This window comes from Lotus japonicus, chromosome 1 (genome assembly GCF_012489685.1).
Source record: "Lotus japonicus ecotype B-129 chromosome 1, LjGifu_v1.2".
Taxonomy (NCBI): domain Eukaryota; kingdom Viridiplantae; phylum Streptophyta; class Magnoliopsida; order Fabales; family Fabaceae; genus Lotus; species Lotus japonicus.
Genome location: NC_080041.1, coordinates 64121677 through 64137566, shown reverse-complemented (window position 1 = coordinate 64137566; position 15890 = coordinate 64121677). Strand labels below are relative to the sequence as shown.

The 15890-nt window shown below is 34.6% G+C and overlaps 1 protein-coding gene and 1 long non-coding RNA gene across 9 annotated transcripts; one reads left to right on the top strand and one right to left on the bottom strand.

Annotated features, from left to right (window-relative positions):
• Positions 1-224: 224 nt before the first annotated feature.
• On the top strand, positions 225-5256 carry LOC130738061 (uncharacterized). 7 transcript variants are annotated; one of them, XR_009019188.1, is made up of 7 exons: positions 236-836; positions 1164-1274; positions 1349-1573; positions 2379-2549; positions 3434-3818; positions 3952-4200; positions 4840-5256. It is a non-coding gene; the product is annotated as an uncharacterized LOC130738061 (long non-coding RNA). The 7 variants fall into 7 exon arrangements; XR_009019185.1 differs by having other exon boundaries at positions 225-836; positions 1349-2549; XR_009019180.1 differs by lacking the exon at positions 1349-1573 and having other exon boundaries at positions 239-836; positions 3434-3822.
• A 3805-nt stretch (positions 5257-9061) lies between these two features.
• LOC130738054 (probable L-ascorbate peroxidase 6, chloroplastic/mitochondrial) lies at positions 9062-14612 on the bottom strand. 2 transcript variants are annotated; one of them, XM_057589958.1, is made up of 12 exons: positions 14250-14612; positions 14027-14170; positions 12939-13059; positions 12760-12860; positions 12582-12669; positions 11900-11967; positions 11716-11802; positions 10234-10308; positions 10042-10119; positions 9848-9952; positions 9563-9634; positions 9062-9266 (listed from the first exon to the last, which is right to left on the bottom strand). In XM_057589958.1, exons 1-12 carry the CDS (start codon positions 14505-14507, stop codon positions 9114-9116), a joined length of 1350 nt encoding a protein of 449 aa, XP_057445941.1. In that variant the 5' UTR covers positions 14508-14612; the 3' UTR covers positions 9062-9113. The 2 variants fall into 2 exon arrangements, with proteins under 2 accessions (XP_057445941.1, XP_057445945.1); XM_057589962.1 differs by having other exon boundaries at positions 9062-9428; positions 14250-14610.
• Positions 14613-15890: the final 1278 nt, after the last annotated feature.

Genomic DNA, 15890 nt, shown 5'->3' with positions numbered 1-15890 from the left:
GGTATCAACTCATAAAAAAAAGGTTTATCAACGCAATTATTTTTATCTCACATTTGAAATATAGAAAAAGAACTTAGTTTACAGGATTTTAGAACACAATTATTTTACTGTCACATTTAAAATGAGATAAATAATATAATAACAATAAATAAAATATAAAAAATTGACTCAAATTAAAAGAAATTAAAATTTCAATTTTTCTATCTAAAATTAATCCATAAAACTAACCTGGAATTAAAGAGAAATAAAATAATTTTTTTAATGAAAAATAACTCTGACCCGACGGGTTGGCTCGCTTGATCCGCGGGTTGGCCGGTCTAACCCGCGGGTTAAATGAGCCGGGTTGCACTAACCCAAGTTCTTTTCGAGCTGAAATTTAACCAACCCAACTCATTTGGCTACGCCTGCCCTCTCACTGCGAAAATCTGACAGCTGCCTCCTCCCCTATCCATGGCACAGGTCTCCTATCTGAATCGTCCTTCCCTATCTCCTTGGGTTGTCCAGAACCTTCTCCCCCTAATAGCCACCTCTGTTCTCACCTCCCAAGCTATTATTTACACTATAAGCCCAAAAAAAATCTATGTTGTACTTGTCCTCTTCTATCCTTTTTTCCTCCTATGCTCTCCCTATGCCATACGCATCTTTTTTCTCCGTTTCTTGCCTACTCCCTATTTCGGAGTTACCCACAGCTTGCAAATTCCAGCTTTCTGATGTCTTTGACAGGTTGTGTGCCTACACTCCCTCCCCTACACTCCCTCTTCATCTTCTTTACAACTTGACTGATTTGATGGAGTGCCTATAAATTGAACCATGTCTGTGAGGAGGGGAAGGATAAGGTGAGTCAATTTTCTTCTCTTCCCTTCTTGCAATTGCAATTCTCATCTCCGATCCTTCACTCTCTTCTCTTGGCATTTTGGGCGTTTTCTTAATTTTACAGTATTGTTTTTATGCATGTGAGTTTGGATTGTTAACCTCTTTTAGTGATGTGTCTGAGTTCTTAGGTTTTTGCTGGGTTAGTTTCCTGCAGTCTCAAGTCTGAGTAATTCTTATAACTGGGGTTGATTTCTTAGTTATGAATTTGTTGTGTTGAGTTATAGAAATGGCTGAGATGTCTGGACTTCTTAATATTTTATACCTGTAATAACCAAGGCATGTTGTGGCAGATGCAGTTATCATGCGTTTTTGCTATTAGTGCATGATGTGGTTGTGGACTTGTGACTGCACTGAACCGAGATGTATGCGATCTGCAATTCAATATCTTAGTTAAATTAAAGGTAAAACTCTGCCTAAACAGGTATTATTTTGGCTTCTCTTACTTTGTTCTTGATTTGTCTTCTATATATTGCAGTTTTGTTTCTTAGGTGTCCCGGTTTGGTGCACTAAAGATGACCTGCAATTTATTTCAGTTTTCTACTTATAACATGTTTGGAATTTAAATCAACTTATTATTCATCAGAATCAATTCTGATGCCGAAGCTACTCGGACAAGTTTCTCTCCGGAATTGTTTCCGGTTTAGAATTATTTGTAGAGGAATTTCCAATATGTTGTTTGGTGAATGATCAGTTACCCGTGGTTAGTACTTTCCCCCATATATTGTACTGCAATCTTAATCCATACATGATATGTAAAATTTTAATGTTCATAAGGTGGTGAAGTAAACCGGTGATGTCTACATTGTCGTTTTTTTTCTTCTTTCTTTGGCATATGTCCTTTCTTTTACTCACTATTTGACGAGTAAAGATTTCATTTCCTTAAATGTTACTCTTTGAATAATTTACTTATTTCCCAACAATAATCACCAGTTCAATTTACTTATCTTCCCTGTACTAGATTTAATTTTATTATCTCCTTATGTGCTGATGTTATATTGGGTTATATTGGGTTATTCTTTCCTAACTTGTAAGAAATTCTCTTCTACTTTCAAACTTTTGCTTTTTTTTTTCTTTTTACTTTTTTTTTATAGTGAGAGGAGGGAGTGAAGAAAAAGATATACTATGGTGCCACACATATAGGTTTCAATTATGCAGTATCTCTATTTTATTAGTTTGGATTTTAGAACTAGGTGGGCTCATTATGCAGTATCATTAGTGTGGAAGACATTTTGTAAACTTTCTAATTTTTGGGTTAGCTCTCTATCCCCCTCTCTCATGAAGAATTTCATGGACATCCATTTGCTCGGTTTGATCAGTATGTGCTCCTTTGTTTTATCCATCACATGAAGCATATCAAATTGCAACATAACTTTACTCAGCTGGGTAGGGTCAGTGCAAAGTAGTAAAATACATAGTAATTAAATAGACATTGGTTGAGAATCTGATTAGCTTTTCTCACTACAGTCTCTCACATTTAACAATAATATGTCATGAATTTTGACTAGGGTGACAAAGCTATGCAAAAGAAGAGGATGGCAGACAAAAACTAAAACTTCAACCAGAGGGTCAGAGACAAACTATTTCATTATGCAGTATCTTTAGTGCACCAAACCAACACTTATAGTACCATTATTACTATTACAAATATTAGCAAGCAACAAATGTTCAATGGTCAGGTCAGCTTTTCATTTAATTATTGCTCCATGAATTCGAATTACTCTTCTTCACATTAGGAGAAAAACAATAACATGGTAGTCTTTCGTGATTTTTTTTGTATTTGTTATGTTTAAACCAATCTATAAGGGCATTATATAGTTCTTTTCATCTGAGATGTAGCTTTTTCTTTTATAAAATGAGGCATTGATGCTATGGTAGTCTTTAATGGTTGTAAGACCACCCTGTTTTACTTTTTGACTTTCCTTCTATTGGTAATGTTCTAGAATCTAAATGGTAGTTCATCCTTTGAGCTAGAGTAGGAGAAAAACAATAACATGGTAAATAAGAAAATAGGAAATTGGACACAAAATAAAGGTGACTACCATTTGATTTTTATTTTTGACTGAAAAAGTTGACTATTATTAGATTTCTTTTGTTTCTCTTTCTACAAAATGTAAAGTGTATTTTTGTTTTTATTCACCTATATGTATTGCTTCTCCCGCTCTACCATATTTTCTTCTCATACCACTTTCAAACACATATATGCAGCCTCTGACAAGTGTGGAACTTTTCTAATTCTGGACATATTTCTACTAGGAATTCTTTCTTTCCAATTTTACAATGTTACTATTGATTCATCAATGCCCTCATGGATGCATCTCTATTTTTGTGCAAATTATTATATATTTTTCTAAAATGAGTTAGTGTTTGATTGTACACAAGGAATAATACAGTAAATTATTAGACTCTTCTTCATTTGTTGGTTTTTGGTTTTTTTAATGGTAAACAATTTGTGATTGCTGCATGTCGAAGTTCATAGAGCATTACAAGAAGGAGCATCCAAACAACATTTTTTTCGCTGTTGTGAGAAGGGGATTACATTGATTTTTTGTGTGCGTTGCAGGCTTGGTTGTTTTGGAAGGTCAATGTCAAGGGCTGAAGCTCAAAATCCACTTATTGGAGAAAACACTTGTGGCTCTTTGCTGAAGAAGCTGTGCGTAACTTCATTCAGCAATTCACCTTTGTCACTGGTGATGCACATGGTCTAAAGAATAGTGAGATTAGATTATATTCACTCACCGTAGCCAATATGGAATGTGGTTGGTGAGAGTGATGAGGAACGAGAAAAGATGCTTCTTTAGTAAGAGTAGCAATGCTTGGATGTGTACAAGAGAAAGGTTGAGCATGCTGCCAAATATAGGGTACAACTACTTCAAGCCTTATCTGATGCTAAGCTTGAGCTTTCTACTCCTCTACCAACTCTTGGTGAAAAGAGCTTTGCTGGAAATGTTGGTAACTGCTTAACTATATTTTTACATTGGCCGTATTTAACAGAACAAATACAGACATAACTTTGTGATGTATTTTGATAATAAAGTTGCAAACTTATTTGCTATGCATTTGTTTTTTCTTCTTCCACAGCCTAAGGACATCTCAGGAACTATGAGGAACAACTTGAAACTAAAGTACCAGTACTCGAACAGTTATGGCAACAAAAGGAAGAAAGAATACAAGAGTTCTCTGATGTACAGTCACAGATAAAAAACTTTGTGGAGAGTTAGCTAGGAACTTGAACCTTAATGATTTTTTACCTGCTGTTGATAAGTCTGGCCTTTCTTGAAGAAGTTCGATGAATATCAATCTGAGTGCCAAGATCATCAAAAAGATTAGGTAATTTTGTTTTAGTCTCCAATAAAGTATCAGTTGGTACCAAATTTGAAAAGACTACTTGATTTCATTCACTTAGCAGACACTTTGAGGGTCTGATTGCAATATTGATTTGTGTGGCAGACCGAGAGGTTGCATAAGTTTTTTGAATTTGTGAGTGCTTGACATGATTTATGCACTGTCATTGGTATGAACTTCTCTAATACACTAGCTAGGCTTGCTAAGATTTTTTAACACTAAAAGAAGATAAAAAGCAGAGGCTGCACAAAGTAATGAATTAAGAAAATTGTTTTATTTCCTTGATTATTATTAATTTTTGTCAAGATTGTTTAACTTAATATGCTTTCAAGTATTATTAATTTTCACATACTATGATTTTCTCCTACAATATGTTCCATGTATGTTTTCAAGAAATTCCTAAGAGTTCTGACTTTGGAATGAATGTATTCATTTCTACTTTACTTTTAATTTATGGTTTACTTTGACCTATATACCCTGTAATATCTCAGCTTATGTTGATGAAGTCACTGTTGTTGGTGCCCTTGATCTAGATATGATTGAGCATGTACTAAATATCTTGTGAATTTATCAGATTTGGGCTCCTAAAATGGTGCTAACTAATGGTTTTTTTTCTTCATAAAGGCTGAAGTGGAAGTTGAAAGACTTGAGCAGTTTAAAGCTAGCAGGATGAAGGAAATTGCTTCCAGGAAGCAAGGAGAACTCAAAGAGATGTTTGCCTGTGCTCATGTAGAAAGATGCTGGCTGGCAAAGGATTATGTCATTCATTGATTTTGGAGAATTTAACCAAGTATCCTACTTTGCGGACATAGTTGGTTTCAGTCTTTCAGAGTGGAGCTCTTCAGTATTAGTATTGTTTTGTCTTTATTTTTCTTTTTGATGTATATTATCCTTCTTCTATGTGATCCTTTTCCCTTTTGGTAAAGTTTCTTCTCTCATTACAAAGTCGTCATTCACTTAGCTTTCGTTAAGGGTTTTCCTTTGAAAGTAAAAGGTTTGAAGATAAATTTATTAATATATCAAATAAAATCATTTACCCTAGACTGTGATGTTTTATTCAATTATTGTGATAAATGTGAATTGTGCTTCATTATCATGTCATGATTTTTCTGCTGAGGAATTTTAAATTCTTAAAAGTGCTTTGGCACCATATAGTTTATCATGTTTGAAGCCAAAATTAGTTTAAAACTAGGTCACAGAGATCATACAGAATTTAACTTCAGAATATCTCTAAGAGGAACTCTTGTGCTTTGTGCAGCATTCATACATCAAGTGAGTTTTTCATAGTTCATAATTTTGTAGTCTTCTAGGATCATATGCTTGCTTAGTGAAGTATCAAGAGCTGCAAAATACATAACAAGAACTTTGGATCAATACCCTGCATTTAGATTGTAAAAAGAGATTTTTTTGCTCTTAATGCTTATTAAAATATGTTCACCAGGAAAATGCTTATTAACAAATGTTATAAAACTAAAAAATGGTTAGCAATACTATCTATGGTCATATTTCTAAAAATTGGTGAACTAGGTGCCTGCAATGGTGACAACAATCAGGAACAAAAGTGAGACAATCCAATCAAGCTACGATGGAAGGCATGACTCATTCTATGAGATACAAATTGCTCCCCTGCAGTTCTGGTTGAGAAGTTACAAGCAACAAAAATCATGAAAAACACCAAACCTCATTGACTCAGAGACAAGTTGGTAACGAATTGGACTGTGTGTCGAGACTTTAGAATCAACTTTATTTTTGTTATATAATGTGCATCATGCACATAAAGTTATTTTTGCTAAGCAAACAAAATTAGAGACTAAAGCTCCATCGTATGGGAATAATCCTACATTCAAAGTTGTAGTCATCCGTCACTAGAATGTGTCGTCTCTTTGTCATAAAATTAAAAATCTGTCTGTGGTTGGTTTGTTAATGAATGTACTTTACGGTTTTTTTGTGTCGTTGTGGTTGTGCCGGTGTGTTGGTGTTGATTTTTTCATTCTAGAGTTGTTGCATATGAGAATAATTATGAAGCATTCAAAACTTGTCTGAAATAAAGCTCACAAATATTGAAGATGTTGCCCTCATCTATGAACGTACGCGCGATTAGTTGCTATAAATTTCGATTAGGCATAAATTCAAAAAACAAAAACTACAGATGAAGATGAAGCCTCCCGTGCATCGCACGGGTACCATCCTAGTTTAAGTAATTTAGCACTTTTTTAGGGGTCTGAATAGCTGTGAGGGGGGTCTGAATAACAATTCCCAATATTAAAATAATATTTTTGTTGCTATAATAAAACTAGCTCATTAAAAAAATTGACTTGAAATACATTGATATAAATATATTGAGCTTTCAAAAATTTAATTGTTAATATAGTGAAAACACAATAATTTTGTACCCAATATTAATTTATAATAATATTTATATGCATATTTTTTTATATTGTCATATAACTAAAAAGATTTCAAATATAATTTAGGGGTAGTTTTCCTGTGTAAAAAATTGAAGAGAGCATTTAATTATTTTCTCCTTCGTTCCACTATTTATCACAAAACCACAATGTACTGTTCAAGAAGTCTTATATTCTGTTCGATCTGAAGAGTATAAGACTATGTACAATGGTTGAATTCATTCAACACCCTACTTTTCACTTTTTACACTTCACATCATCTTCTCTCTCTTCCACCTAATAATTCAATACACATTCAACTTTTACTCACTACAATGATTTTGTTTAATAAAATTAAACACCCTACCCCACCACTTTTATTTCATATTCTTTACTTTCTTTTATGTTTTTGTTTTTGTCATTATATATTAATAACAATTATCGATTTAAATTAAATTAAAATAATTTAGAGTTAATTTTTTTTTTTCTTTCTAGTTTAGTAATTTTATATTCTCAATTAATTTTTTCTTGCAAGTAAAAGAAGACGACATATAGGGATAGTCATTATTAAAACAAGTGAAATTACAAAAAACTTAAAATGCAATACAATAAACTAATTAAAACAAGTGAAATTACAAAAAACTTAAAATGCAATACAATATACTAATTAAAACAAGTGAAATTAGAAGGGGTGAGTGTTAAAAGGGTTATTGTTGGGATCCATTTCACTAAAAATATGTTTAGAGCTACAAACAAGAGTTTATTGGAGGCTAAATAGAAAAACTAGAGGGGAAAATGTCGTTTTTTTTCTTTGTCCAAATCAAATGAATCAAGTCTCTATTTATAAACAAAAAAAATGATGAATTTTGGTAAAAAAAATTAAATAAAAAATTAATTTACTACGGAATAATTGACCATAAATAATTAGAATGACATAAGAATATGGAAATTAACACAACCAATGAGATTTTACAATGTGGGATAAGTGGGACCAATTTACTATTCATTCAACATGTTGAATGTATTCAACATGTTGAATGTTACACACCCTATTCAACAGGGCTATTGGAACAATTCAACAGTTGAATCAATTTTTCAACACCCATTCAACAGGGTCATTGCAAGTAGTCTAGCAAACACATAACAGAATTATGCCCCGTTTGGAAAAAACGGCTTAATTAAGCGCTTATTCATAAGCTATTTTTAAAAATTTATTGAAATAAATAATAAATAAACTGTTTTTCATTAGCTATCCTGAGTAGCTTATGAAAATAAGCTGAAAATAGCTTATGGCAGGCCATAAGCTGTTTTCATAAGCCCTCCCAAACACTGACATAAGAGCTTATGCCGTCAGATAAGCTCAAATAAGCTCTTCCAAACTGAGCCTTAATATGTCGTAATTAATATGTCAAGTTTCATCCCCTTACGAGCTGTCTACCAAACACGTTCATGCGAATGAATTTTTGAGTTCAATTAAGTGAATTAACATTAATCAATTAATAAAACTATGATTTTGAATTATTAATATATTAATAAAATTACTATTGAGTTTTCCGGATAAATGGCCCATGATGGTTGGCAATTTATTTATGTCCAATGAGATACCATTGTTTTCTACTCCCTCCGTTCCAAAACTATTGTAGTTTTAGCTTTTTTGTTTTGTTCCAAAACCATTGTTGTTTTACCTATCCAAAGCACTTTATCTAATTCTCTTCCACTCATGCCCTCATTTAATATTGTATTTTCCAAGTATCACCTCTTATTTCCACCAATCACAATTATCACAAATTAGTTAACCAATAAATTGTATTCTCTCTCTTTCCTATAACTCATATTAAATAAGGGTGTTTCAGTCAAATTATAACATCAATTAATAAGCTCTTAAACTTTGTGTAAAAACCTTAAACTACAATAGTTTTGGAACGGAGGGAGTAATGATTAGTTACAAAACTTGAACCCCATTAACTAGTAAAAAACACACTCTACACACTTATCAAAAGCTGAGCTGAAAGAGAATAGTCTCATGCATTAGAATTCTATCAAGAACACAAGATAGATCTGATATTATGATTCTATAATTTTATATCTATAGACCAATTTTACTATGAGAACAATTCAGAGCTTATTAATTAGGTGCATAACTGCATATCATGACAGTTCTTTTATATGACCCTTCACTTAAAAAAAAAAGCGTGAAATTCATAAATTTCTGATTTTTTTAATTCATAAACTTCGTCATTCTATGAGGGTTGCCCACCAACTTAAATTTTACCAGATGCACGGAGGTTCGAACCCTCAACCTATGATAAGATGAGAGTAAAAATCCAGAATCCGGAACCAGTTGTGCCAACTCAAGTTGGGGAAGTATTTAGCTTTATAACATGATTATATTTTTAGTAATGCATTAATACGCAATTTTCAATAAATCAAGAAGACTTGCAGCAAAAAATTAGAACAAGTACTCAAATCAAATGCCGATGCAATTATAGCGAAGCCAAGAAAAACAAAATCCAACTAGTTTCCAAACAGTGATGTTAAAAGTGCCAAAACACCTATAACGATTATGATATTAAGAAAATAGTTTGACTGTAGAGGCTTATCTGGGCTTCCTCCCACTGCCTGATATTCAGCTCGTATCTTCTGCTTCATAGACTCAGACAGCTCTCTCTGCAATTCAAATAGGCACACACTACTGAATTTTATTCCTTTGTTCTTCATTTAACACTCCCAAAATTTCATGTGATATATCACATGATTTGAAAATAGCTTCTTCTTGTATTATTAAAAGATACTGGTTGTACAACAAAACATGACACTCGTTTTTTACTCCTGCACCAAACCAGTAAAATTAAAACAATGAACAAATATATATCAAATGCAAGTTTTTCATTGAAATATGCCAAACTAGTTAAAGTATCAACTAAATGAATAGTAGGATTTGATATATAGTGCAAGTTTCGAACCTTTCCAGAGGAGTACTCGGCTGCTACAAACTTCTTTGCCCCAGCATTTGGAGCACCATCTATTACAATGCCCTGAGAAACAGATTACAAAAGGAAACTTTTAATAGGTAAATTCGTCAATTTATTTGGAAACACATATGCACAAAGAAAAAAAAATATGCACAAAGAAATGGAAATGAAAACGGAGAGAAAGAACATAATCTCAAGGACTGCAGTCACATAAGCACATCCATCTTAATAATTAATATGTAAAAAACAGTATCAGTAAACTCAAAATGAACAGACCTCTGGAGGATCAAATTTGGCTCCAAGGTTGCTAAGTTTGGCATGCGCTTCAGCATAATCTTTAAAGAATGCTTCCTGATCTTCAGCATATTTCTCAGCGTATACCTGCATGTTTTACAATTTTTTGGGGTACATCATAGAGTTTCATTTTTCAATAATAATTGGCCAAGAAAATAAACTTCCAGGTATTTTACCTTGAAGGATGGATCTTCAAAAATAGCAGCATCAGTTGGCAATACCAATAGATCTTCATCCCTTTTTTCTTTGATGTCCTGTATGTAACGACAATTACAACAAGAAAAAAGTAAACTCCATACTCCCCTCTCCGCTTCAACTCCCCTTAACAATCATCCCCCAACAAAAAAAAGAAAACAGAGATTTCTCACCTTGAAGTAAGAGTTGTCAAACTTCAACCATTGCGCTGTCCAGGATTGTCCTCCAGGTGCTCCCGGCCCATCTTTCTATAGAGTGATGCACATGAGTTTTGGTTTTATTGAGTTATCAGGTATCTTTACAGTTTGAAAACTATTTGATCATCAGCATGTAAATTAACTCTAAAGAGAGACAAAACATGACAGGTCTGTATACATAAGATTAGAGATAGTTGACAAAAAAAACTAAGAGCAGAGGAATAGTTAAAGCATACATAAAAATTTCCTATTCTTAAAAGTAAACTGAAGCAAGACATGGAATATCTAGACCAACATAGACTAACAACTACCACGCATCATATCTGATCAAGATAGAATAAGATGCATTTTGTTTGTGCAGCAAGACCACAGTAGCTAAATTTCAGATTACAGAAGTTGCATGGATAACGTCTTCCACTCTGAAACAGAGGTATCTGCTGAATTGAACCTTGATGATGATGCCAATCAGAAATTAATATGCACTTGCAATGTCCCTTGAAATTTAACCTTGATGATGACCATTTTTAAGTGTGTCCATAAGACAATAATTTTTATATTTTTAAATGGCTTAAATACTCTAGGGGTCCCTGAAATTGTACCCTGTATCAAAATAAGTCCCTAAAAAAATTTTTTCCGATTCCGGGTCCCTGGAATTGTTTTTTTAATCAGAATAAGTCCCTACGTCGGAGAAGACGGTGGTTGACGACGGCGGTCATGGCGGCGCTACGACCAGGGTGTTGGGCCGGCTTCGTCTCGTCCTCAGGAACTCAGTGGTGGTGGTCTCGTGGGCTGGGTCGTCACAGTTGAAGAGAAAAGGTCAGTCGCAAGTTGATTTCTTCTCGCCGGAATTTATGGAGCTTCTCGGTTTCTTCGTTTTAGCTTTGTTTCTTGCGATTTCTTCGCCCAGATCAGATATATGAAGGTCTAGGAGTGTTTTAAACATGTTATTTCATGGTTTGTGGAAACAATGAGGAGGCAACCACTGTCTTCTCCGGCGTAGGGACTTATTTTGATCAAACAAATTTTTCTAGGGACCCGGAATCGGAAAAAAAATTATCAGGGACTTATTTTGATACGGGGTACAATTTCAGGGACCTACAGAGTATTTAAGCCTTTTTAAATTAGTCCTAAGAAAGTTTATCCAGCAATATTTACTCAGTCAAGTGACTTGAAGGTGAAATGTGGGAAATCAGTTCTAAAATGAGATAAAGATCCATCAAAGTGGTGGCCCATCGTCTACAAGAGTATGAAAAGTTTTAACGTAAAATAAAATATCCCTAATTCTGCTTATTTACATGCAGGAATCAGTAGTGTCAAAACCAATGACTTAGTTCTCCTGGGCATTGCAACATCAGATATTAAAATTAGAATTAAAATTATAATATGGTTTTAATAGAGTTCAAAGACCACCACAAGAACATGTCTTATAAGTCGTGGGCCAAAAGGCAAACAATATACCGTATATTTAGTCTCAGGCTTGCCCCAGCCACTACGGTCTGGTCTAGACCGACCCAGTGTGTGTGCACCAGATAATGCCACAATTTCCTGCAGATACAGAAACATGATAGTCAAAATCACAGACATATTGCTAGAATAGTAGAATCCATACTATCTTACTCTCTTCGGAAACAAAGGAAATTACCTTGTCATTCAGACCCATTCGATAGAAAACTTGACGCAAATGATCAGCAGGTGATGGGGGACCAGCATCTATATTCACACAAAAAAAATTTGGAAGTGAGTTAGCTATGATTGATGGAAGAAGTATTTTTAAGTATACGATAAAATATCATCTAATAAGCCACATTTATCCTCTTGAAAGGAGGGATATATGATATATCAAAAGAAGATATATGATCTAAAACAATGATTTATTAGTTTAAGACTTTGAAAAGCCAATTATTATTTAAATACCAATCATACGTCAAATATATTGACAGGTGTATTATCGACAGCCCATTGTTTCTCTCAGTGTTTCTTATTCCCAAATAAACAGTATGTTAGTCAGATCCAAGTCCTACAACCAACAGAGAAGAAAAGAGGAATTTATCTCCTCCAAAGTGAGAGTCAATTTAGAGGGGCAAGTGAGTAGCTATACTCATTGATTGGAAAATTAGCCGTTGATATTGTCATCATATTATGGATGCACATGTCTAATAACAAATGAAGCGCTTTGTATCCCAACAGTCGAATTTCCAATCAATGGCTATAACTCCTCACTCATCTCTGGCTCTTTCCTCTAAAATGACTCCCTCACTTTAGAAGAGCCAAATTTAATATTATCACAATATAATTCCCACTGGATATATGGTAATGGTTGTTACCAGGAAGTCTCCCTTCTTCAGGGCATTGTTCAGGTCCAGATACGTCTACTCTTCCATATTTCATAGGAATTTTCGGGCCTCCAGCTTCCTGAAAATTCCAAGATCACAGTCAATGTATGTTCTAAGTAATTCAAATAGACAACAGTCAATCTAGAAGCCAACATAGGACTGAGGCAACCTCCACAGCTGTAGCACCAGCCAACTGAAATAAGTCTGCATATGTCACACCAGAGTATTTGTCTTTGATTGGCTGAAGAAGTTTCAATGCATTTACAAGTCCTGAAACGGCGGTCGTTGAGAAAATTACATAAGTAAAATTCAGAAATAATCAGTGCTTGATGAATCTGTATCACTTACCAGCATTGGCTGCATGTTTCTGCTCAACTTCAAATCTTAAGCTAGCATTAGCTCCACCCCTCTGTGGCCACTCCTCAATGTTCTTATTATAAGTACCAGCATCATGCCATCCCAAACGAATCTATGACAAAAAGTTTTATGTAAACTGTTGAATTAAGAACAAGAATTCCCATGTACACTACACATTAAAATTCTATGACAAAGATCCATCCAACTGTATTGAGCGGATGTATATCATCAACCCAGAGTTTGCATCACAAATGACATAGGCTATGTTTGGATATATGTGGCAACCAAGGAAAACACACATTAGCACGCACTTCATGACAAAAAGTGAACGGAACTCTTCTTGTGGATTGAGATGAAATTCCATTCATGTAGCAGTCAATTGGTATCCAAAGTCCGAACACACACATATCCAAACAAATGACACAGGGCTATGTTTGGATATCTGTGCCAATGTGATGCAAAAGAGTACCTACATCACCAAATCTTGGTGGCCAATTAGGTGCCCATTTGAGTAAGTGAGTTTTAAACCAAAGATATAGTATAGTGGATATCTACTCAAAATTCTGTATCATGTGCTGCTTAGGTGCATTACATTACACCACAGCTTTGTAGGAAATGTTTAGTACCAGAGTTTGTACGGTATCACAAAAAACAAGAACTATGATAGCGATTGTTCGTCATATGAAAAGGAAAACAAAACCCCAGATGTTGGAAATACAAGGTAACAGGTCCATTTCCACATAAAAAGAAATGAAGGGCGAGAAAGCAAGTTCCTAAGCTGAAGCGAATTCGATCAAAACCTCAACGACTGTGGTCTGTGGAATTCAATTATTAAAATCATTTCCAACTTGCACTCCAAAAGAATTGAGTAACGCTAATTAGTATTCACAGAAGACAAAACATGTTGATAGTTGAAAGTTCTAACAAATACATGATTGAATTTCACAGTGTGCAGCTTCAATTCCATACAATTACATCAAAATGCAAGTTTAAATGCTTTCAATTCCAAAAAAATGCTAAATCAAATGCAACACACCAGTAAACAGAGATCATAGAAATGAAAAGGGAGTGAAAATTACGAGAATTGGATGACAGAACTGGGTCCTAAGAAGCTCCTTGATATCTTCTTTAGCGTTCTTCAGCTGATCAGGATCAGACGCAAAGGATTTAGGAGCAGACACCGTTGCAAATCCTCCACTCGAAACACGAACCTCAGCTCTCCCCTGAAAAAAAAAACATCGATTCAATTCAATCACACAAGCTGAAATATGAGAAAACGTTAATCAGAGAAGAGAGAAAAACCTGATTGAGAAAAAGGTGAGAAATGCGAGGAGAGGAGCGCAAGCATTGGAAGGAGGAACGGGAAGAGGAGGAGGAGGAGGAGGAGAATGAGAAGAAGGAACGGGAGGAGTATGAGGAGGAAGAGAGTGAGAGGGTGGCTCTGGTGGCGGTGGAAGGAATCATGCGAGCGGCGGCGCCACCGAGAGCAGCCATTTTGGTTGGTGAAGAAGGGAAAGGGAGTGAAGGTTGAGAAGTGAGTAGAAAGACACGCTCTGCCATTTGGTTGGGTCGTGAGTTTATTTATTGTTTGTGTTTACTCGTTGCCTCTCCTTGTGTTTCGGATGATGATCTTGCTAAAATGACAATTACAACTCTACCTAGTATTTGGAAAGTAATGCCTGGTAATGGTGTACTTACTACTTATGTCCTGCTCCTTGTCCCACCAATCTAACCCAATCTCATTCCCAAGAGCCAAATCAGGTTCACCAATTAGGGTTAAGTTCTTGGTTTTGAACTTTTGACCAAAATATTTAAAGCTTAATCAAGTGTTTGGTGAATATGTTACTTATCTATCAATATATTTTCACTTGATTGAAACACTCATGAACGTAGTCTAATTTTATCTTAGGTGCGGACCAATAAATTTTAAGATATGTGAGTTAGGAATTTTATACTTTATTTATATAAATCTTATAAATAATCATATTGCTCCACAAGGGCAGAGTTAAATTACTTGCATAAGAGATTTAGACAATTCATTTTAATAGAGTGAGATAAAAAATATTTATGACAAAACAGTTATGATTTGTTTTTAGACCGGTATGGGTTACGCAGCACAGCAAATTCAAGTCCCCAATGAAATCTCATGGAAGTGGCTGAAATAGGCACAATCCAATCCGAGCCAGAAATGTACACACTGGTCTAAGTCAGCCACCCATAATAAGAAATCCAGATTTGTTATCCCTTTTGTCTCATTAATAGGGTCATCCAAATCTCCTCTCCTACTTAATTGTAATTATGTGATTCACTATATGATGTTAATTGTATTTATGAGTCCCAAATTAAACATGATAATTTGAGAACTCTTAAGGAAAGCTTTTTATCATCTTACTAACTTGGTTTTTATAGTTTTATTGTGCACCCACCATTGGGCATGGTAAAAAATTTCCAGAACTCATCACAAAAGTCTTTCGACCTCATGATTAAAAAGTCATGGTGTAGACGCGCAACAATTGCGCCCAAGAAAATCATGCTCAAATCTTATAAGACATAGTTTGAGAGGAGATGGCGAGCTTGATCGAAGAACAAGACTCTACAAACTCAAATGGCTGGTCTAGCTGTATGACGATAGTAGAATCAGACTCTACAAAGCCCAACTAACATAGTTGACCAAGAAGTAACAAAGGATAGAGAGAGGAACATCCGAAGATGTGGTGGTCGAGTTCCAACCATTTTTCGAATGAGATTGCTGCCCTGGTTATCCTTGAAAATCTCAAGGCTTTAGTGTTGAACTCATATGACAACACCTCAGACCTGAAATTTTTTTTTGGCAGTTTTCAACATCAAAATGTTACAAAAAGGACAAGTAGTCAAGTAGCCAGCTTAAATATAAGATGCTCCTAATAATCCTTAAAATAGTTCGATTTAGCTTGGTTTACAAAC